This window comes from Paroedura picta, chromosome 14 (assembly GCF_049243985.1).
Source record: "Paroedura picta isolate Pp20150507F chromosome 14, Ppicta_v3.0, whole genome shotgun sequence".
Lineage (NCBI taxonomy): Eukaryota > Metazoa > Chordata > Lepidosauria > Squamata > Gekkonidae > Paroedura > Paroedura picta.
Genome location: NC_135382.1, coordinates 12,164,016 through 12,188,186, shown reverse-complemented (window position 1 = coordinate 12,188,186; position 24,171 = coordinate 12,164,016). Strand labels below are relative to the sequence as shown.

Genomic DNA, 24,171 nt, shown 5'->3' with positions numbered 1-24,171 from the left:
CAATGTTGTTACCAGTAAAAAATTAAAGGTCTTCTCCCCATGGATTCTGTAATTTCATCATAAGGCAGAAAATGCCTATCTTTAAAAAGGTCCTATAAAATAATTGACATCTGTAGTTCACATAATTATGCATCTCCCAAAGCTGTAGAAACCAGTAATTGTTATAAAAAAGTCATGTTAAGAGTAAACAAAAAAACCCCCAGACATATAACAGATTTATACTGCTTCCAAATAGTGTTGAAGCTGAGAACCCAAGGTATTCTAGATTTCTTAATTTCTTGAAATCAAACTAAGTTACATAATGAATGATTTTAAAAGGATTCATCCCATAGAAGCCACTGCTGTGATCAATTTAACCAGAGCCAAAGCAATACCAATTACCCAATGAGCAAGAAAGGCATCAGAACAAGGGGAACCTTGGGAAGTATCACTGGCTGTATCCACAGTTCTTTCAAAGGGGCAATCAACACATAAAGACAATATAGGATGAAGTTTCAATTGTCCAAATCTATCTGATTAAGGCACTTAATCAGGAAAGTATTTAGCTTGTCGGGTTGGGACGTTTTTAGTGTCATCTTAAGAACACTTTCCTGGGAATAAGAACCAGCAAATAGACATGAGTAGGACTCTGTGCAGACGTGCTTAGGATTGTTTTCTTTGTTGATGAAAATAAGATTGATAGTGGGTGCAATATCATAAAATAACACAGAGCCCTAACAAGAGATGGTAAAACACCTCCAGTGCTTAGCCTAAGGATTGTCTAGCAGCCTATGGGCCAATAGCCTTTATCAACTTTTTTACCATTGAGAAACCCCTAAAACATTATTCAGGCTTTGAGAAACCTCAGAGAAAGCCTGATATAGATAGAAGGACAGCATCATCTGCATAAAGTAACAAGATCCAAGTGGTAACTAGACAGGGACATGGAAATACACCACTGCTAAGGCCCTTACAATGTCATTAACATAGAGAATAATTAGCAGGGGAACCAACAGGCAACACTGGTTCCCTATCAACGATGAAATGATGTCCTTCATCAGTTGCTTCTCAAGGACAAAATGAACAGAAACAACAGGGCTGTTACATAATACAGAGCACTACGGTCAGTGAATACAAATTACTGGTGATCCCTGGCCCCAAAGATGTCTGTCTGGCCTCAACTAGAGCTAGAGTCTTGCAGAGCCAGGGCTCTGATCTGGTGGAATGTGCTGCCCGCTGAATTCCAGACCCTAGCAGAACTGTCAAAGTTCTGCATGGCCTATAAAATGGTACTCTTTTGCCAGGAGTGTATTTGAGGTCATGAAAGCTTAAATACTAAGTAGACTTCCCCCTACTCCTCTCCATATCCCCCTTTTCTTCTTTTTCCTATAGGGGCATATATTGGTGGGCAGGAGTGGTGGGAATGGTGTGTGCTTGTTGTATTGGATTTTATTATGTTTTAATGTATTTATTGAATTCTTCAAATCATGATGTTTTATTGCTTATTATGTAAACCACTCTGAGCTTGTGTGCAAGGAGGGGCAGTATAAAAGTCAAATTATAAATAAAAGTTGGCATGAAGTTTGGTCCACAGGCACTTTGTAGGTATAGAATCAAATGCACCCCTTAAATTGATAAAGGCTATACAAAGGCTATCTCACAATGCATTCCATTGCTACTGTAGTTTTTTTGCTAGTAGGAATACAAACTGTCTCGGGTCTTTAAAGTCTTTGACAAATCAAAGAAGGCTATATCAAGCATAACTCACTCAATGCATTCCAAAAACTACTGCGAGTTTTTCCTAGTACAAATACAAACAGTTTCTGGTCTTTAAAGTTTCAACATGACAATGTCCTTCTGTTATTCAGCATGCCCAAGCAATATAATTTGAGTATCATTCATTCTCTTATACTGAAACAGAGAGTGCTATCATTCTGAACACCAAATAGAAACTGATGCCAGTTATTTAACACAATTAAAGAAAAGGATGTGTTGCTTGACCATAACTCAAAAGTAATTCCCACTGAATTCAATGGTTCTTCATAGTCAGTAGTAAGAATATGAGAAAGAGAACATCAAATATTCCTACAAGCCATTAATAGAGTCATTCACAGATTTTAGTACCATCTGTATGCCATTATTCCATGAAATCAAGTTCACTTTATTTACTTATTTATATAATCAATCAATCATATTTATAGGCCACCAGTCCTGGCCGGACAGCTCACAGTTGCTAAAATCAGATTCAAGATAGAAAGTTAAAATTTAACCAAAATGTAATGAATTAAAAACAACAACATCCCCCTCTACCTCCTACCCACATAATCCCTCTGGCTGCCAATGCCCAGTAAAAGATGTTACCTAGATAGGGATCCTAGGGGACACTGGAGAAGGGGCCCAATATGTCCCCTCATCCAAGACTCACCCAAAAGCCTGGTGGAAGAGCTCTGTCTCACAGGAGGGTCCATAGCTCTTCTGGGAGCTCATTCCACAAGGCAGGGGAGAGGGCTGAAAAGGCCCCGCCCAAGGCCAGACAAGCCTCATGCGGGCCAGGGATCACCAACCTGTTAATATTTCCATATTTCTAAATCATTGAATAATCAAATCCGAGTTGATTAATTTTGATGTTAATTTTTCTATTGATTTCTAGATTTTGTTTTCAATCTCTTCTGCCCTGATAACACATATTTTGTGAGGGAGTTTCCACTACAAATATCTGCAAATGGGAGATACAGTATCAAATTAAAATATAAAGAAAAGGCAATAAACTCACCATGCCCTCATTCGCCTCACCATCTAAATGTTTTTTCTCATTAAAAACTGAGGGATTATCGGAGTTTAAACTGTTGAGGATATTCTCTGATAATTGGACAGTGGGTTGCAGGAAAGTTAACTCATTTCTCTTAGATTCAGAAGACAGGCAAATCTGGTAGGAATATGGCAAAGTTCCATCCTCATAACTGGGTGGAAAAATGGCACCAGTCTTTGCATCAGGAACAAAGCATTGAAGAAAGGTGGGGTTCCTTGATTGTCGAAGTTTCATCACAATGGCCAGGGTTACTGTAACAAGGAATAGGAAAGATATCAAGGCCAAGGCCAGAACCAAGTAAAATTGGAGGTCAGACTGAGAGCCTGAATCACTGGGCTGAGTGTCCATTTCTGGAAGTGCCTCTTGGAAGTTCTCTGCAAACACAAGGTTCAGCGTCACAGTTGCTGAGAGAGGAGACTGGCCATTATCCTTCACCATAATGACCAGCTTCTGTTTCATAGCTTCCCTCTCCAGTAATGTTCGGGCTGTTTTGATCTCTCCTGTGTGGGACCCAATGGTGAAGAGAGAGGGCTCTGTGGCCTGCAGCAGGTGGAAAGAGAGCCAGCCATTGTGTCCAGAGTCAGCATCCACTGCCACCACTTTGGTTACCAGATAACCCGATTCAGCCGACCGAGGCACCATCTCAAAGAAAGAGGAACTTTCAGTCCCTTGGGAAGGATAGAGGATCTGTGGACTATTATCATTCCTATCCAGAATACACACTCTCACCGTGATGCTGCTATTGAGGGATGGGGAGCCTCCATCTTGGGCTTGCACCTGAATCTGAAACTCCCTGAATTGCTCATAGTCATAGGAGCGTTGTGCATAAATGGTACCAGTCTCAGAATTAATAGAGAGGTAGGAAGAGATAGGCACATCTTCAATGTTGGTCTTAAGGATGGAGTATTTGATTTGTGCATTGTGATCCTCATCTGGGTCCGAGGCCTTGACACTGAAAATAGAAGATCCGGATGGATTGTTCTCTGGCACATAGGCAGTATAGGAAGACTTTTCAAAGGCTGGAGGGTTATCATTGATATCCGAGATCTGTAGAGAGATGGTTTTGTATGTGGTGAGAGGTGGAAAGCCCTTATCTGTAGCAGTGATTGTAATATGGTATTCTGAAGTCTTTTCTCTATCAAGGTAACTATCTGTGAGAAGTTTGAAATAATTATCTGACGATGAAACTATCTGAAAAGGTACAAGGTCTCTAAATTGACAAGTGACTTCCCCATTCTCTCCGGAATCTAGGTCCTGGACTCTGAGCAAAGCAATAACAGTTCCAGGCATGGAGTCTTCAGGAACTGTACTGGATACAGAAGTAAGTACCACTTCTGGAGGATTGTCATTCACATCAAGAATCGTAATCTCAATTTTACAATATGCCACTAAGCCACCTCCATCAGTAGCCTGAACTGTCAACATATACATTGGACTTTCCTCATAATCACTCATCTCCTTAAGAATAATAATGCCATCAATAGGATTTAGGTTGAATGTCTGCTTGGCCCTTTCTGGGATTTTGTTGAAAGAATAAACAATCTCAGCATTTGATCCTTCATCCAGGTCATATGCCTTCACTTGCAATACAGAAGTTCCTTTAGGTGCATCCTCTTTCAAGCTTACTTTATAGACAGTTTGGGTGAATATAGGCATATTGTCATTACTATCAATAACTGTTACCAATATGTTGGTGGTTCCAGTTTTTGCTGGTTTGCCCCCATCCAGAGCTGTAAGGACCAAGTGGAGTGTGTGTTCTTTTTCTCTGTCCAGTTGTTTCAGCAATATTAAGTCTGCATATTTATCACCATCTTCACTCTCTTTAACATCGAGTTTGAAATAAGGAGTTGAGCTCAACTGGTAAGTCTGGAGGGAATTGATCCCAATGTCAACATCCTCAGCATTTCCCAGGGAAAACTGAGCTCCTGGTGGGCTTGATTCACTCACTTTTAGTATGATATTTTCTTCTTGGAAATGGGGGGCATTATCGTTGATATCATCAATGAAAACATGTATATGGAAAACATTCATAGGATTATGCACAACAGCCTCTAATTTTAGGACACAAGAGGGTGATTTCCCACAAATTTCTTCCCGGTCTATCCTCTCATTCACATACAGGTTGCCATTTTGTTCATTAAGCATGAAATATGGCTTTTTTGAAGCAATGCTGATCTTGCGTTTTAATAGTTCTCTTGCATCCAATCCCAAATCTTTGGGAAGATTCCCCACAACTGATCCCTTTTCTGTTTCCTCTAGAACTGAATAGTGAATCTGCTCAGACTTCACCCAATAGAACACAGACAAGAATACAAACAAAAAGAGTACTTGCCTCTTCATCTCCTTTGTTCTCTCTGGATGTTTAATTTCCATCATCACTTTCATTTTTAGAGCTGCCTTCCAAATTCAAGTATTTGTAAACAATCCACCCCTTGGTTGTAGAATACTTCAAATTTAGTTCTTATTACTGATGGCCCTTGAGAAAGGGAGATGATTTCAGCTCTGTAGGAATATTTGAAATAAAGCACTTTCCTTCCTCTTTCCTTTTTTGTGTAACAAATGGATAATACTGCAGGAGCCTCATCTTGTACAACAGTGACACTCTGAGTTCATTCAGAGAATAGCTCTTTCCATTATTTTCCCCGTCAATCTCTTTGACATATATTTCCCCAAATGGACAAGTTTTCAAGATGTAAATTTCCAGACAGATATTCATGCTTTTATTAAAGATATAGTGGTTTATAGACTTACTCCCCTGTACATTTTCACTTGATTTTTGTAACACTTTGACTGCACATTACTTGAAATACACACAGCAGAAAACATGGGACTTCTGAACTCTTTGGTTATGAATGATATTTACATTTTTAAATAAGCACAGGAATTTAGAACAAGGAGGGATAATTAAAAATAATATACCTAGAACATATGTAAATACAGCCTGTGAAAATTGCAATTTGATGAACAATATCAGATTTTGGAAGAGCCTCTTGTGGCGCAGAGTGGTAAGGCAGCCGTCTGAAAGCTTTGCCCATGAGGCTGGGAGTTCAATCCCAGCAGCCGGCTCAAGGTTGACTCAGCCTTCCATCCTTCCGAGGTCGGTAAAATGAGTACCCAGCTTGCTGGGGGGTAAACGGTAATGACTGGGGAAGGCACTGGCAAACCACCCCGTATTGAGTCTGCCATGAAAACGCTAGAGGGCGTCACCCCAAGGGTCAGACATGACTCGGTGCTTGCACAGGGGATACCTTTACCTTTACCTTTATCAGATTTTGGAGGAACAAATATATCAGGAGTTACAGGTATTTTTCAAAGATAGTTGGGATGGCAAGGAAGTTATTGGAACAGAGATCCTTTGAGATTCCTGCAGCTTGAGAAAGTGAGTAAAGTTGGCAGGGAGACCCACTATTATGTTCACTCCCAAGAACACTGTAAAAATGTTCATCTGTAATTTTATAATACCTGATATGACATGCATGCCTAAATTCAGATGTAAACTCAGTTGAGTTCAATACAGGATTTCCTTGTAAGTGTATACAGGACTGTTGCAAAGAACATCACATGTGTTTCCTATTTTCTAAGTGTATCTCATTAGCTGCTTAATCATCATGAAGAAATAAAATTTCACGTATCTACGCTTTAACAATAGAAAGGCAGGCGTAGAAAGGAGTCTTCTGTAGCTCAACACTTCAAAGACAGAGGTCCTGTGGCTAGGTAAGAAGGGACCAAGCGAGGAAGCACACCTACCCAACCTGGACGGAGTGCGTCTAACAGTAGCCCACTCCGCAAGAAACCTGGGGGTGATCCTTGACCCTCCTCGACTGCAATCAAGTAAAGGATGTGAAGGCACAGGTCACAAGAGTAGCATGGCAGGCCTTCTACCACATATGCCAAGCCAAGCTACTAGTGCTCTACTTGGCACCAGAACACCTAACCACAGTGATCATATGACGATCACCTCTAGACTGGATTTCTGCAACTTGCTGTATGCAGGCCTACCCTTATCCTTGATCTGGAAACTGCAATTGGTGCAGAACGCAGTGGCCAGGATTCTCACCAATACACCGTGGAGATCTCACATCCGCCCTATACTTCAACAACTCAACTGGCTCCCAATTGAATTCCTGATGAGGCTTTAGTTTTGGTTCTTACCTTCAAGGCCATTTGCGGTCTGGGCCCAGTGTACCTAAGAGACCATGCCCTCAAAAGAGCATTACACTCTGCCACCGCCAACTGGGTAGTGATCCCTGGTCCCAAAGAAGCATGTTGATCCTCAATGAGGGGCAGAACTTGGCTCCCACCTGCTGGAACGAGCTCCCTGAATAGATCAGGACCCTGTCCGAACTCCCAAAATTCTGCTGGGCCTGCAAAAGGGATCTCCTCCACCAGTCATTTACCTGTGACTGACAACAGGTCCCCCCTCAGACATCCCCTCCATGGCCTGAACGAGTCTGTCCTCTCTATGGGCCTTAGGTAAGTTCCTGTTCCTATTATATTGTTGTTTAAGATCACTAAAATTGTGTTGCTTAGATTATTGTTGTTATTGTATTGGTTTATGTTATATATTAATTCGTTCTATGTATCCCACATGTTGTATGTAATATGGAGCAATATGGAAGGGCGGTATAGAAATCATATAAATAAATAATAAATAATAGATAAGAAATTCTATGAGGAGTACAGTTACAAATAGACTTAAAAAAATAAAGATATTTTCACAGTCCCTAAAAGACTACAAATCTGGTCTTGAATGATAAATGGCAGAGAAGCAGTTCCATACTCTTGATGCCACAACAGAAAAGGACCCATCTCTGGTGTTTACCCTCCTTGATTCTTCCATTGGGAGCATTCAAAATAGGAGCCAAGAACATGATTCAAAGCAGTAGGGAGAGTCATGGGCAAGAAGGTATTCTTTTAGCTACCACTGTTCCAGATGGTATACACCAAAACGTATAATCATAACCAGCATAAAAGAAAAGAAAAAAAACACATCCGCAAAAATCTTCCAAAACTTCTGCAAGCAGCCTTTCTGCTACATCCCAACCCACTGACTTCTCTAAACAGGCTTCAAAGTTATCCCTATGCAGACTATGCTGCAGTTAGCACTGTAATCAGTGCATGGACATTCAAAGCACCTCTCAGAAGGACAGGTCTCAACTGACATGCCCTCTGAAGCCAATTAAAGCTACCATATATGGTATTCCATATATGGTATTCCCTCTATCTCTAGGGATGGGTCTAGTAGCGTCCCAACCTGTGAATTTCCTCCTAATTAGGAAGTAGACCCATGTCCAGTGCAGAGTTACTCTACAAATCCCAACTGTGAGTGTTATTAACAAATAACACTTCAGTATTATGTAGAATGAGCTTCAGTCTACTGGCCTTCATCTAGCTTGGCTCTTGATTTGTAATAAAGGTTAATAAAACAGACCAGCAACTCACTGAGAACTGCAATCAAGTAAAGGATGTGGAGAGATCCAATAACAATACAATATGCTATATATGCACATTTACTTAATATTATTTGCAATACATTTTTGCAGCAAGACAGAAACACTGAAAAGACTTTTAGTCCATGGGCAGTTCTGTGATTGAGTTTTTACAGATGAATCATAAAAACTAATTCAAAAATATTCACAGCCATGGCCCTATGAATAAGAACAGAAACACAAATGATCCTTTGTTGTTCTTCAAAGTAACCAACAGAAAATCCCATGAGAAATTCCTCCCAAGATTAATAGATACAATAAAAGAAAACCACATTCAGCGACTCACCTGGACTATTTGGTCTCCACTGCTAACATTTAAATCTTCAAAAGTTAGGATAGGATCATTTGTGTCACAGGTCTGTTGACTACTAATCTGATTTTTCCTAGAGTCTGTGGTGAGAGAAACTTCTTGGCAATAAGAATGAAGAAATGCTCGCACACCGTCAATCCCCACAAATTGTGAGACTGGAACTCCACTGAAATTCACATTCCCAGAATCACATAGCTGTGACGTTCTGCACTTGTACATCCTGATGGCCAGCAACACAAGGAGGAAAGTGAAAAACATGCAGGAGACAAAAGCCACAGCAACTACCAAGTAGAAGGTGAGGTCCGACTGGGGGTCTGCAGGAACAGAGATGCTGGCCAGGTCAGTCAATACATCAGGGATGCTGTCGGCCAGCACCACAGTGACTGTGACTGAGGCAGACAGAGGGGGCTGCCCGTTGTCCTTCACTAAAACCACCAAGCTTTGCTTGAGAGCATCCTTGTCCAGAAAGAAACGGGCTGTCCTGATCTCTCCAGTGTGGAGTCCTATGGAGAAGAGCCCTGGCTCTGTGGCCTTGATCAATTGATAGGAGAGCCAGGAATTCTGCCCTGAGTCTGCATCCACTGCCACCACTTTAGTGACTAGATATCCAGGCTCAGAAGAATGGGGGGCCAGCTCTACTCCAGTGGAGCCATCGGAAGGGATAGAAGGGTACAAGATCTGGGGGGCATTGTCATTCTGATCTAAAATTAAAAGAGTCATAGAGACATTGGAGATAAGTGGTGGAGAGCCTCCATCTTGGGCCTTAACCCAAAAGTTGATCTCTCGCACTTCTTCATAATCAAAAGATCCCAGTGCATAAAGAACACCAGTTTCAGAATTAATAGAAAGGTATGATGAGAGAACGGACTGAATATGTCCTTCAGTAATAGAATATGTTATTCGAGAATTCTCTTCCCAGTCAGGATCATCTGCTCTAAAGGAAAAGATGGAGGCCCCTCTCAAATTATTCTCCAGGAGATAAGATACGTACGCTGATTCTGCAAAGAGGGGTGGATTGTCATTTGTGTCTAAAAGCCTCAGATCGATCCTGGTTGCTGTAGAAAGAGGAGGGATCCCATGATCAGTAGCTGTGATAGTGATACTGTAGGACGCCACTTTCTCTCTATCCAGGACACCATCGGTCACCAAACTGTAAAAGTTATCCATGGATTTCTTCAGCTGAAAAGGAAGGTCTGGATCTATTGAGCAGATGATTTCTCCGTTACTTCCAGAATCACTATCTTGCACATTCAGAATGGCAACAATGGTCCCAATTGGCGAGTTCTCAAGGATGTCATTGGTAAGATAGGTTACCTCTAATTCAGGTGCGTGGTCATTCAAGTCCGTAATGAAAATCACAACTTTTGATCTGTCACTCAGGCCTCCCCCATCTTTGGCTTGTATCTCAAATTCATACAAGGAAGAATCCTCATAATCAAGGTTTCCTGCAAGAGTTATTTCACCTGTTGTGGAGTTAAGGAGGAATGTCTGGAAAATTTTATTTGTAATTTTATGGAAGAAATATTTAATTTCCCCATAAATTCCTTCATCAAGATCTACTGCTCTTACTGTAAGTATTGTGGATCCTTTAGGGATATTTTCTATGGCAGTTGCTTCATAGACAGCTTGGCTGAAAACTGGAGCATTGTCATTGGCATCTAGAACTATTACGTGGATTTGAGCGGTGCCAGATCTCACGGGATCTCCCCCATCAAAAGCTGTGAGGATCAGATCATGAACTGATTGCACTTCCCGGTCCAAAGGTTTATCCAACACCAATTCAGCACGTCTAATGCCATTTTCATCCATTTGGACTTGCAGGGAAAAATGGTTGCTACCTGTGAGTTGGTAGCTGTGTATAGAATTTGTATCCAGATCTGGATCTTCAGCTTGAGGGAGATCAAAATGGGATCCCAATGTAGACATCTCACTGATTTCCAGCTTCTCTTCCCATGGAGGGAAATGAGGATCATTATCATTAATATCTAAAATTTCTACTAGTATTCCATAAATCTTTAATTTCCTCTCTATAATAACTTGAAAATTTAAAATGCATTTCTCTGCCTTTTCACAGATCGCCTCTCTGTCTATTCTCTCTGAAGTTTGTAAAATGCCACTGTTGAAGTTCAAAGCAAAATACTGAATTGTACCTGACCTGGTAACGATCCGGAGTCCATGTTCTGATAGATGCTTTCCATCCATTCCCAGATCCTTTGCAATATTCCCCACAAAGGAGCCTTTCTGCATCTCTTCAGGAATGGAATAGCGGATCTGCCCAGAAACAGCCTTCCACACTAACAGTGAAATAAGGTATTGCAGGATGCTTTGGTTGATGCTGCTCCACTGCTTCTGTGTTTCTCCCATATCCTTGCAGCAAGGTAAAAGATTTTTGGTCTTCTGGTTCTAAATCCAAGGAAAGGAGGTCCCTCTATTTTTAAAAGAAATGCTGTATTCCCATCTCCTTGCAGCAAGGGATTCTTGTTCTTCTAGTTCTAAGGAAAGGAGGTCTCTCTAGATTATTAGTAAAATATGTTATTTGTTCCCTGTAATGATAGTTCCGGTCTGATTTCTCTGCTGTTCTGTTATCCTGTCTTCAACAGCAGTGCTGCTTTAGCTGGATCTTTTAGGGGAAAAATTTCCTTCTTGGTGAACAGCGACACCCAGAGTCCTAAATGGAAACTACATTTATCACATCATTAGTGAGTTTCATGAACCAGCCTACATTTTACTGAAACAAATTACTTCCAAGCCCTACCTATTCACTACTACTTTCTAACTTTAATAATGACTGATCCTTTGTCTAGTTTATTAATGGTCGTGCAGAAAAGCATGTAAAAATATGGTATCGGATGAATGCTATGTTTGTCTCTTTACTTTTCTCAGAAGTTACCCATCGGCCCTCATGGGATTATATGATACCGGATTACTGAATAGTCATATATCTCTGTTATCTTGAAACGTAGAGTGAATCAACTGTGTGATTTTTTAAAATATGTGCAGGAATTTCCACTTTTCTTCTTCTTCCAGATGGGCTGATGCAATGCAATTTAGTATCATCAAGTTTTAAAGACACATGCGAATGAGATCCATTGTGCTGAATCTGACTAATGGTCTGCTTCATCTAGCATCCTATTTCATGCAGTGGCCATGCAGATCATACTTTGGTGCTTATGCAATGAACTTTTGTGATTATTCATCAGTGATGAGCATGTGATATCCGTGTATGTAAGAAGATAATTTTATTGGAAATCATATAAATAAGCATTTGGATATCAAGACTAGGTTTGTGCGATTCGGCTGCTTTGGTGGCTGTTCCCTCCGGGCGCAGCCAGCGCCGCGCCGCGGGGGGGGGGGAATGTGGTGGAGGGAACGGACGCCGAAGTGGGCAAATCACACAAGCCTAATCAAGACTTTCTACTTTTTTCTCAATAACATCAGCTAGACAGATACAGACTCATATTTAACTTCCTTTGCAAATGAACCAGATATTTATTAAATATGCACATTAGAAGAGTTATTAAATTAATTATCAAAAACATGGCAGCAATCATAAAAGAAGGAATAAAAAGAATCAGGTGAAATACAAAAAGCAGCACGGGGAAAAGGGCAATGGAAAATATGAATGAATAGGGGACCAGAGCTTGCTGGGGAAGTTGAGCTATCCAGGAGGGAAGCAGGGAATGCTGAACCCTGCCCCACCAAGTTTAGCTGTCTGCCTCTTTGCCTGCCTCTTTGCTTACCACTTTGTTTAGCACAGGGCAGCTATAGAGTTCCAGTCCTGCCTTGGTGGAACTGGAAAGCAAACCTCTTCCTCGAAAGCATCACATGCAAAACTTTTTCTTCTCAAAAAGACAGGTGGTGGGGGAAGGGAAGGCACTCGATGGGCAGGGACAATTATAGAACCATAGAGCTGGAAGGGATCTCCAGGATCATCTAGTCCAACTCCCTGCAGAATGCAGGAAATTCATAACTACCTGCCCACCCACAGTGAACCCAATTCCATGTCCCGATGATGCCCCCTTTCCCAAAAACAACCCACAATCCCTGGCCAGTCTGAAATTTGCTTCCCGACCCCAAAATAGCGATCAACATTACCCTTGGCATGCAAGAAAGGGTCACAAGAGCCGAGCACTAATAGAATCCCATCTGCCCACCCATTTACAATCTGCCTAAATTCATAGATGTTAGTACCCTCAGCCATGCAGTGACTGTGGAGGAGGAAGAGTCCTGTGGAAGCTCAGGAAAGATAGACAGGCCTGGTTGATTACTTCTTCCTACTACCAATCAGGGGCTCAAAAGCACAACCCAGGCCTTCAGGTTAACTGATGAGGAGCTAGTCTGCTGGTTGGATGGGCATGTTCTGGCCTAGCAAACATGGTTGCTGGTGTTCTTTTTGCTGTCTCTAGTCAAGGAGAAGCTGTCCCCCTCTGCTTAGACAGGGGCTTTTGCTTCTGCTGAGGTAGAGAGGTGGAAGGGTAGTATCTTGAATAACAGGCCATATTACCCTTGTTTTAACTTAAGAAGTTTTTTTTTAATAGCTCTCTGGCTTGGCCTCCTTTTTAATCAGCCTCTCATCCAGCTTCCTCAACAAGTCACACACAGGATCCCCTGCTGGGCCAAACTGCAAGGACATGCAAAGCAGAAACTCGCTCCTCAGGGGTACTTGTTTACATTACATCAGAGAGGATTGGCTTTAAAGTTTGTTGATGTGTGGAGGGGGGGAGGGCCTTTCACTCAGTTCAGCCAATGCATATAAAAGTCAAATTATAGCTGAATTATGAATACATCTCTTCTGAGGAGGAACTCAGTGTATCAAAGTACAGTATCAGACAAAAGTAGTTCACTTTCAATTTTGGTATGACAGATTAGTCAGGCAGGGTTGCCTCCTCCTCCAGGACTCCCAACCTCCAGGTGGGTTCTGGAGATCTCTAGATGACCCAGATTATGTCATGAACCCCCCTGATTCATGCCATCTTGCTCCCCGCCGACCCTGCATATTCTCACACTCTCATGCCTTCTCCGGCCGATGCTGGCCAAGGCCATAAAGCAATAAACCTGTCTTCTGAGAACTTCACTCCCTTCCTTTCCCAGCGGGTGAGGAGCTCCAACAAATGTATCAATCTACTGTAAGTGTCCTTGCGGAGACAGCAAAGTCTCAACAATGTGCCAACCTCCCGATAAGACTCCTGGCCATCTGGCAGCCTGGGAACAGGATCCCTTTTGTTACCTTTATCCGCTCTCCCGCCGAAACCCGCTGGGTCTCCCTCCCTTATTTGGTGAGCCCTATATCTACCCCACATGTCCCCCATGTACTTTGTTATTATCAAGATCTTTGCTTAGGAAGATCTTGGCATGCTTTAGCTATCTGTGGACTCTGCCTAATAAAGCTCTACTTTGGAATTTGCAACCGACTGTTGGATTCTTGATGCGCTTTTACTCAGGACTCCACAGGCTGGGCACAGCCTAAATCCTGACAGATTAGTTCTCCTGGAGAAAATGTCTTTATGGCAGTATACTCTACTGAGGTCCGGTTCCCCAAACCCCACCCTCAAAGTTTCAAAGTTTATTATTAGGGTCGTTCAAGCCAAGTTATATAAACAAAATCATAACAGACTAAAACAGAATGGTCATTAGGTAGAAAACAATTAAGACAAATCTTTAAAATGAAACTTAAAATTTCTTTCAAACTCCACCTCCTCCAGTTCCACCCCCAAAATCTATGTATTTCCCAACCCAGAGCTAGCAACCCTATCCCCCTGTCATCTTGACAGGCACTAGCTGCTGCTTGCTCTATAGCAAATATGCACAGAATTGCAGTTACGGACTTGAGAATATAGTGTACATGCCAGCAAATTCATTTGGGATTCTTACATACGTGTCCAAAGACTGGCACTGAGAAAATAATATGAGGAGTAATATGAAATGTTCTAACAGACTGTAGTTTCCAAGCTACCATTCACAGTCATTTACACCATCTATACATAAAACTAGGTCCATTCCGCACAACTTCAATGTTCCAAAGGCTTCCAAATTGTAAATGCTACTAATTTGCAGTTATGCACAACGTCGCACACAATCTGCCACACTCCTGAAACCGATCCGCAAAAAGCGATTCATTGTAGCGCTTCCAGGGAAATCCAGAAGAGTGGATTCACCCTCCAAAAAGTGCTACACTCTTGCAAACAATCTGCAACAGTAGTGAAAAAGACCTGTGTGTTCCCATTGTTGCGGTTCCAGCCAAGTCCCTCCCCCTGGCTCTCTCCTCCGAACTTCCGGCGAAGCGATCGCCATTTTTTTTCTTGGAGAGAGCAGAAAGCAACGAACTGACGAGCCTTCATTCACCCAGCGAGGCTTCTCCGGCTACAGTCCCTCCACAGAGCTGCTTTAAAGCTCCCCGAAGTCACCAAGCATAACACAGCCCCGTTTGCAAGTTCCCTTTATTTTTGGCTGAAAATCGCGCCCGTGCACAGGGGAGGGGGATTTTTTTTTTCACTCGGGGGAGCGTGGTAACGATGAATTGGCAGCTCACATGCCAGCTGCCAGCTAGATGGTTCTCTATGTTAGGAGGAATCAATTAATCAAGGCATATTCGTTGCAACGTGTTTTTCTTTTTCTTTTTTTTAAACCTGTTCTTAAAGGGAAAGGGGCTTTTCGGGAGCATGATAACGGCCGCCCATTGGCTGTTTGTTTGATTGACAGCCAGGGGCGGGACAAAGCACAGAAAAATCGCTTCCTTTCTAGCTATTTTTGGCGAGACTGGAAACCTGTGCGAAACTATTGAAACGCTACTGGATTCCACTACAAAGGCAGGTATGCATAATGGCGAATTGCACTTTTAAAAATAGCGTTTCCGCTTTCAGGAACCAACTGGCAACATTGGTCCTTGTGCGGAATGGGCCCCAGTATTCCAAAAAACTAAGCTACAAGTTTCATTCTATTTCATACTTCATTGTCATTGAATACTCAAAGCTAAGCTTAGTATTTCTTTTCTCTTAGTTTAGAGATATTTTCCAATCAATTTTGCCAAATTTATATGCACATATATTCTGGAAGTGTTTCTGCAACAATAAAACATTTGCCAAACATTAAGTTATAAAGAAAAGAAAATAGACTTACCATGCCTATATTCTTCTCACCATCCAAATGTTCTTTTCCATTAAACATCAAAGGATCATCAGGTTGCAAACCGCTGAGGATATTCTCTGCTATTTGGATAGTGGGCTGCAGGAAAGTTAACTGGTTTCTCCTAGATTCTGAAGATAAGCAGACCTGGTAGGAATATGGCAAAGTTCCATCCTCATAATTGGGAGGAAAAATGGCACCAGTCTTTGCATCAGGAACAAAGCATTGAAGAAAGGTGGGGTTCCTTGAGTGCCGGAGTTTCATCACAATGGCCAGGGTTACTGTCACAAGGAATAGGAAGGACAACAAGGCCAAGGCCAGAACCAAATAAAACTGGAGATCAGACTGATTGTCTGAGTCCTTGGTCTGAGTGTCCATTTCTGGAAGTGCCTCTTGGAAGTTCTCCGCAAAGACAAGGTTCAGCGTCACAGTTGCTGAGAGAGGAGACTGGCCATTATCCTTCACCATAATGACCAGCCTCTGTTTCATAGCTTCCCTCTCCAGTAATGCTCGGGCTGTTTTGATCTCTCCTGTGTGGGACCCAATGGTGAAGAGAGAGGGCTCTGTGGCCTGCAGCAGGTGGAAAGAGAGCCAGCCATTGTGTCCAGAGTCAGCATCCACTGCCACCACTTTGGTCACCAGATAGCCCGATTCAGCTGACCGAGGCACCATCTCAAAGAAAGAGGAACTTTCAGTCCCTTGGGAAGGATAGAGGATCTGTGGACTATTATCATTCCTATCCAGAATACACACTCTCACCGTGGTGCTGCTATTGAGGGATGGGGAGCCTCCATCCTGGGCCTGCACCTGAATCTGAAACTCCCTGAATTGCTCATAGTCGAAGGAGCGCTGGGCATAAATGGTACCAGTCTCAGAATTAATAGAGAGATAGGAGGAAAGAGGCATGTCTTCAAAATTACTCTTAATGATGGAGTACGTGATTTGTGCATTGTGGTCCTCATCTGGGTCAGAGGCCTTGACACTAAAAATGGGAGATCCAGATGGGTTGTTCTCTGGCACATAGGCAGTATAGGAAGGCTTTTCAAAGGCTGGAGGATTATCATTGATATCTGAGACCAGTAGAGAGATGGTTTTGTATGTGGAGAGAGGAGGGATGCCCTTGTCTGTTGCTGTGATTGTAATATTGTATTCTGCAGTCCTTTCTCTATCAAGGTAACTATCTGTGAGAAGTTTGAAATAATTATCTGAAGATGAATCTATCTGGAAAGGCACAAGATCTTTGAGATGGCAAGTGACTTCTCCATTCTCTCCGGAATCTAGGTCCTGAACTTTGAGCAAAGCAATAACAGTTCCAGGCATGCAGTCTTCAGGAACTGTACTGGATACAGAAGTAAGTACCACTTCTGGAGGATTGTCATTCACATCAAGAATCACAATCTCCACTTTGCAATATGCTACTAAGCCACCTCCATCTCTGGCCTGTATTATCATCACATAACTTTGTCTTTCTTCAAAATCAATCATATCTGTAAGTATAATGTTTCCATCATGCGCATTCAGGTAGAATTTCTGCTTGGCCCTTTCTGGGATTTTGTTGAAAGAATAAATAATTTCAGCATTTGATCCTTCATCCAGGTCAGATGCTTTAACTTGCAACACAGTCGTTTCTTTGGGTGTGTTCTCTTTCAAGCTAACCTTATAGACCTCCTGAGTAAAAACAGGTGTATTGTCATTACTATCAGTCACTGTTACCAGAATGTTGGTGGATCCAGTTTTTGCTGGTTTGCCCCCATCCAGAGCTGTAAGGACCAAGTGGAGTACATGTTCTTTTTCCCTGTCCAGTTGCTTCAGTAATATTAAATCTGCGTATTTATCACCATCTTCACTCTCTTTAACATTGAGTTTGAAATAAGGGTTTGAGCTCAACTGATAACTCTGGAGGGAGTTGGTCCCAATATCGTCATCCTCGGCATTTCCCAGGGAAAACTGAGCTCCTGGCAAATTTGATTCACTCACTTCAAGTAAAATATTTTCTTTTAGGAAATGGGGGGCATTATCGTTGATATCATCAATGAAAACATGTATATGGAAAATATTCATAGGATTATGCACAACAGCCTCTAATTTTAGGACACAAGAGGGTGATTTCCCACAAGTTTCTTCCCGGTCTATCCTCTCATTCACATACAGGTTGCCATTTTGTTCATTAAGCATGAAATATGGCTTTTTTGAAGAAATGCTGAATTTGCGCTTTGATAGTTCTCTTGCATTCAATCCCAAATCTTTGGCAAGATTCCCCACAACTGATCCCTTTTCTGTTTCTTCCAGAATTGAATACTGAACTTGCTCAGAACTCACCCGACAGAAAAAAGACAGGAATATGCACAGAAAGAGTACTTGCTTCTTGATCTCCCTTGTTCTCTTTGCATATCTAATTTCTATCACCCTCATTTTCACTGCTGCTTTGCCAGATTCTAGTATCTGCAAACATTCCATCATTTGCAATAAAATACTTGAAATGTAGTTCTTATTACCTGATGGTCCCTGAGAAAGGAAGAGGATTTCAGTTCTGGCGATGTTTTAAAAATAAAGAAGCCTCCTTCAGCTCACCTCTTCTTTATATCATTTGGATAATTCTGCAGAAACCACAACTGCTTATTCAGTATTACTCCTATCTTGTCCAACAGTGACACCTTGAGTTCACAAGGAGAACAGCACTTCCCTGCTTTTTCTTCTCAATCTAAGTAACATTTATTATCCCAAAAGGATAATGTTTCAAGAAATACATTATTAGATGCATACACATTTTTAAAGAATTAAAAATATTTCCATATAATATGAAACATCCTATGTAATTTTCCTTTATATGTTTCCTCTGTATTTTAAAACTATCTCCCAGTATATTGGCTGCAATGCAGACTGGAAAACCTCAGCCTTTTGAACTTCTTTGTAATACGGTGCTTCTATTAAATGTTGAAAATAAAAAAAATCAGGATATCACATGAAGTGAGTAAATTAGAATACACTCACATGCGTGCCCCTGCCAGAACAACATCTTGTGCAAACATTAGTTTAAGAAAGATTATCAGGTTTGTATCGTAAGATTAGTACCATGGGATCAGTTTAATCTATACTTTTTGGCAACATGCATTTTCAATGAGATTGTGACAGATGTCCTTTTAGATCCTTGTGATTTGAGAAAGTGGGATCACTGCTGCTATGATTAAAATGTTTCTCCAGAAAAATGTTTCCAGCTTTCAATAATCCACTGAACAAAATAAAAGCATATATGGACATTAGACAGTCTTGCACGTGAAATAATTAGAATTAAGTTATTAAACAATTCCTCATTAAGAGAGAAAAATAACAACAAAAAAGTACCAAATGCAAAAAAGCTTGGAGAAAAATTATGGTTTCAAACATTGCCTAAAAGGATGCAGATCTGGTAACAGGAGGCAATGTGTGGACAGGGAGTTTCATAATCTTGGCATCTAGACAGAAAAAGACCTATCTATGGTGCTCACTCTCCTTGATGCATCAATTGGTTGCACTCAGAGTAAGGTTCCTGAATATGATCTTAATCAGTAGGCAAGCTCATGTGGGAAAATATGGTCCTTCAGGTTGTTGTTGTTAGGTGCAAAATCATGTCCGACCCATCGCGACCCCTTGGACGATGATCCTCCAGGCCTTCCTGTACTCTACCATTGCCCGGAGTCCATTTAAGTTTGCACCTACTGCTTCAGTGACTCCATCCAGCCACCTCATTCTCTGTCTTCCCCTTCTTCTTTTGCCCTCAATCACTCCGAGCATTAGGGAGTCCTTCCTTCTCATGAGGTGGCCAAAGAATTTGATTTGGTCCTTCAGGTAGTCCCAGACTAAACTTCAAAAACTGGTTAAGATGTGATTTCTTTGACTGACTCTTGCTATGTGCCTTACTGCCACATTTTAAATCTGTTCAGTCTTGGAATTGTATCCGAAAACATCCCCATGCAAACTGTACTGAAGTAACCAGTATATAGATAAAAGGTCAACTCTCAAGGAAAGGTCAAAACTAGCATGCCATCTGAAGCTGGTTACAGGCAACACACATCACAAAGAATTTCTGAGCTTCCTTCTTTAAACTTGCATTTAAACTAGCCTTTCCCAATTTTTCTACCCTTGAGAAATCCCTGAAGCATTCTTCACTCTTCAAGAAACCCCAGAAGTGTTGCAATCTTGCAGAATATGCTTGGGAAGCAGAGTTGTATACGCATTCATGGAGGGCCGCTCCCCTCCCCTTCCCACCCACTCCAAGCCCATCATTAGGCATTTGGGCAGGGAGGGAGAGTCCACATGACCATATATGGTCATATCATCTGATAAATATTTCACAAAATTAAAAAGTATATTAAAAATTAACAAACTCCCACCCGTTTGGGAAACCCTTCCAGGGTTGTCAAAAGAAACCCCAGGGTTTCATGAAACCCTGGTTGAGAAAGCCTGCCCTAAACTGTGAACCTGCTCCTGAAGGTGAAGTGCACCTCTGTCCAATACAGGTTTACTCTGAGGAGCCTTATTTGGTTTATTATCAATCAACATCACCTCATCTGGACTGAGTTTCAGTTTACTGGCCTTCATATTTCTCTATCTCAAACAGCATTTCTGTTGCTTTCATTTTCTCTGGAAGGTGGTTCCACAGTGAAGACGATTTGTGTTCTAGCCCATAGACTGATTTCACAGATTATGACCTTTTTCTAAAATACTACAAGTTTTTTTTATTTCTTATCATCTTGTATTTTGGTCTATGATCATATAAATAAACATTCCAATAAAATCTGCCAACACAGTTCGAGTGAAGTGAAAGCGAAAATGCACAGCACATAAAAGAAACATATTCAAGTCATGTTTAGTAAACATTAACAGCTGGTGTGAAATATTAGCTAAGATACCACATGATGAGTGTATGAATCAAAAGTGTATGTCTTCCCTTTGATATGGCCTTCAACAAGCCAGTCATCCCAAGCCACCTTCCCTGCAATATAGAGAAATAGAACAGGCCTCCTTTGCAACTAAGGATTATGACAAGACAGTAGATACTGATTGCTTTGAGGACACTAAAATGGATAGGATATATAAAGTTACATAAGATTTACATACAATCCATGGAAGGTAGGACTGAAAAAGGAGGGTCAGAAGCCTTCATGTATGTGCAGTTCTTAGATGCCACCACTCTTACCAATCCGACACCAAGATGAAGATACGTATTAAACAAATTGTTCCCTGGTTCATATCAGGTAAATGCTGCTGATTAAAACATATATAAATTATAAAACAAGTGTGGTTTCACTGATAAATCTCTAGGGATAAGTCAAAGAACCTAACAAAGTAATAAGGAAAAAACAAACTGAGACACTTCAATCCTCATTGACAGAACAATCCAAAAGGAAATCCCTGACAAGAGTTAAAAATGCAGATATAAATACAGATATAATTTTTTTTAATCACATACATGACTCACCTGGACTATTTGGTCTCCACTGCTAACATTTAAATCTTCAAAAGTTAGGATAGGATCATTTGTGTCACAGGTCTGTTGACTATTAATCTGATTTTCCCTAGAGTCTGTGGTGAGAGAAACTTCTTGGCAATAAGAATGAAGAAATGCTCGCACACCGTCAATCCCCACAAATTGTGAGACTGGAACTCCACTGAAATTCACATTCCTAGAATCACATAGCTGTGATGTTTTGCACTTGTACATCCTGATGGCCAGCAACACAAGGAGGAAAGTGAAAAATAAGCAGGAGATAAAAGCCACAGCAACTACCAAGTAGAAGGTGAGGTCCGACTGGGGATCTGCAGGAACAGAGATGCTGGCCAGGTCAGTCAATACATCAGGGATGCTGTCGGCCAGCACCACAGTGACTGTGACTGAGGCAGACAGAGGGGGCTGCCCGTTGTCCTTCACTAAAACCACCAGGCTTTGCTTGAGAGCATCCTTGTCCAGAAAGAAACGGGCTGTCCTGATCTCTCCTGTATGGAGTCCTATAGAGAAGAGCCCTGGCTCTGTGGCCTTGAGTAACTGATATGAGAGCCAGGAATTCTGGCCAGAGTCTGCATCCACTGCCACCACTTTAGTGACCAGATATCCAGGCTCAGAAGAGTGGGGGGCTAGCTCTACTCCAGTGGAGCCATCAGAAGGGATAGAAGGGTACAAGATCTGGGGGGCATTGTCATTCTGATCTAAAATGAAGACAGTCACTGAGACATTGGAGCTGAGTGATGGGAAGCCTCCATCTTGGGCCTTGACCCAGAAACTGATCTCCCGCATCTCTTCGTAATCAAAAGAGTTCAGAGCATAGACAACACCACTTTCAGAGTTAATGGAGAGATGTGATGGGAGAAGGGATTGATTGTGTACTGCTGAGATTGAATATGTTATTCTGGAGTTCTCTTCCCAATCAGGATCATCTGCTCTAAAGGAAAAGATGGAAGCCCCTCTAAAATTATTCTCCAGGAGATAAGATGTATATGTCGATTCTGCAAAGAGGGGAGGATTGTCGTTTGTATCTAAAAGCCTTAAAGCTATCACAGTGCCTGTTGAAAGAGAAGGGATCCCATGGTCAGTAGCTGTGATGGTGATATTGTAGGATTCGACTTTCTCTCTGTCAAGGATATCATCAGTCACCAAAGTGTAAAAATTATCCATGGATTTTTTCAGCTGAAAAGGGAGGCCTGGATCTGTTGAACAGGTGACTTCCCCGTTACTTCCAGAATCACTATCCTGCACATTTAGAATGGCAACAACGGTCCCAATTGGTGAGTTCTCAAGGATGTCATTGGTGAGATAGGTTATCTCTAATTCAGGTGCATGGTCATTCAAGTCCGTAATGAAAATCACAACTTTTGTTCTGTCACTCAGGCCTCCCCCATCTTTGGCTTGTATCTCAAATTCATACAAGGAAGAATCCTCATAATCAAGGTTTTCTGCAAGAGTTATTTCACCAGATGTAGAGTTAAGGAGAAATGTTTGAGAGTTACGTTTCCCTGGTGTTTGAAAAGAGTATTTTATCTCCCCATTAATTCCTTCGTCCAGATCCACTGCTTTTACTGTTACTATTGTGGACCCTTTAGGAATATTTTCTATGACAGTTGTTTCATAAACAGGTTGGCTGAAAACTGGAGCATTGTCATTAGCATCTAGAATTTTTACGTGAATTTGAGCAGTGCCGGATCGAACGGGATCTCCCCCATCCAAAGCTGTGAGAATTAGATCATGAACTGATTGCACCTCCCTGTCTAAAGGTTTATCCAACACCAATTCAGTGCGTCTAATGCCATTTTCATCCATTTGGACTTGCAGGGAAAAATGGTTGCTACCTGTGAGCAGGTAGCTGTGTATGGAATTTATACCCAGATCTGGATCTTCAGCTCGAGGAAGATCAAAATGTGATCCCAATGAAGATGTCTCACTGATTTCAAGCTCCTGTTCCCATGGATGGAACTCAGGATCATTATCATTTATATCTGTAATTTCCACTTCTATTCCATAAATCTTTAATTTCCTCTCCATAATAACCTGGAAATTTAAGGTGCATTTCTCTGCCTGTCCACATATCGCTTCTCTGTCTATTCTCTCTGAAGTTTGTAAAATGCCACTGTTGAAGTTCAAAGCAAAATACTGAATTGTACCTGACCTGGTAACAATCCGGAGTCCATGTTCTGATAGATGCTTTCCATCCATTCCCAGATCCTTTGCAATATTCCCCACAAAGGAGCCTTTCTGCATCTCTTCAGGAACGGAATAGCGGATCTGCCCAGAAACTGCGTTCCCTGCAAGCAGCATGAGTAGGGATCGGAGGATGCCTTTGTTCTCGTTGCTCCATTGTTTCTGTGTTCCTCCCATCGCTTTGCAGCAAGGTAAGGGATTCTTATTCTTCTGATTTTAAATCCAAGGAAAGGAAGTCCTTCTGGGTTGTTTTAAATATATATATCTGAGTTGTTTTATTCCCCTTAACATCAGTTCAGGGCTGATCTCACTGCTATTTCGTTCTTAAAAAAAAATGGCAGTGCTACTTTAGCTGGATCTTTTAGGAATAAAAATGTTTCCTTATGGGTGAACAGCGACACCCAGAGACCCAACTAGAAATTACATATAATAGTAAATGTAATCTTCAGTTTTGCTAGATCAAATTCTTCTTTTTCTCTATTACAAAAGTGTTCAAGACAAACTTGCTTAATTTTTATTATGAATAATAAGCAGATACTTTAAAAAAACCTGATAGTGTTGTCAAGATCAGACATGGTTCTACATAAAACAGTATTATATGTACCGATATTGTTTTCTGTGCTTCATTTCATAGAATCGTCATGTTGAAAGGCATCTGATATGCCACCTTTTCCAAACTCTGCACAATGCAGGAAGCCCACATTATTCCTACAGGCTGCTATCCAGCCTCTGCCTGTAGACCTTCAGCAAACCAGAGGTGTCCTAGACATCATGCTAAATGGGCCTGTTGTTG

The 24,171-nt window shown here is 41.5% G+C and overlaps 2 protein-coding genes and 2 pseudogenes across 3 annotated transcripts in view; all 4 read right to left on the bottom strand.

Moving 5' to 3' along the window:
- LOC143823452 (protocadherin gamma-A6-like) overlaps positions 1-24,171 on the bottom strand; it is a 285,370-nt gene that overhangs the window by 257,186 nt on the left and 4,013 nt on the right. The window contains exon 1 of one of the 2 annotated variants that reach the window (XM_077309817.1): positions 2,753-5,747. The exons of the other annotated variant lie outside the window; for it this stretch is intronic. Coding sequence (XP_077165932.1) covers positions 2,753-5,173 — 2,421 coding nt within the window. The 5' untranslated portion in view covers positions 5,174-5,747. Of the gene's footprint in view, positions 1-2,752; positions 5,748-24,171 lie in introns of those variants that run through there. 2 annotated transcript variants of the gene reach the window in all.
- Positions 8,288-11,177, bottom strand: LOC143823454 (protocadherin gamma-A8-like). Its single transcript, XM_077309819.1, has 2 exons — positions 8,564-11,177; positions 8,288-8,436 (listed from the first exon to the last, which is right to left on the bottom strand). The coding sequence occupies exons 1-2, from the start codon at positions 10,949-10,951 to the stop codon at positions 8,413-8,415; spliced, it is 2,412 nt and encodes an 803-aa protein (XP_077165934.1). The 5' UTR covers positions 10,952-11,177; the 3' UTR covers positions 8,288-8,412.
- On the bottom strand, positions 14,405-18,347 carry LOC143823965 (protocadherin gamma-B5 pseudogene; annotated as a pseudogene).
- On the bottom strand, positions 20,988-24,156 carry LOC143823455 (protocadherin gamma-A8 pseudogene; annotated as a pseudogene).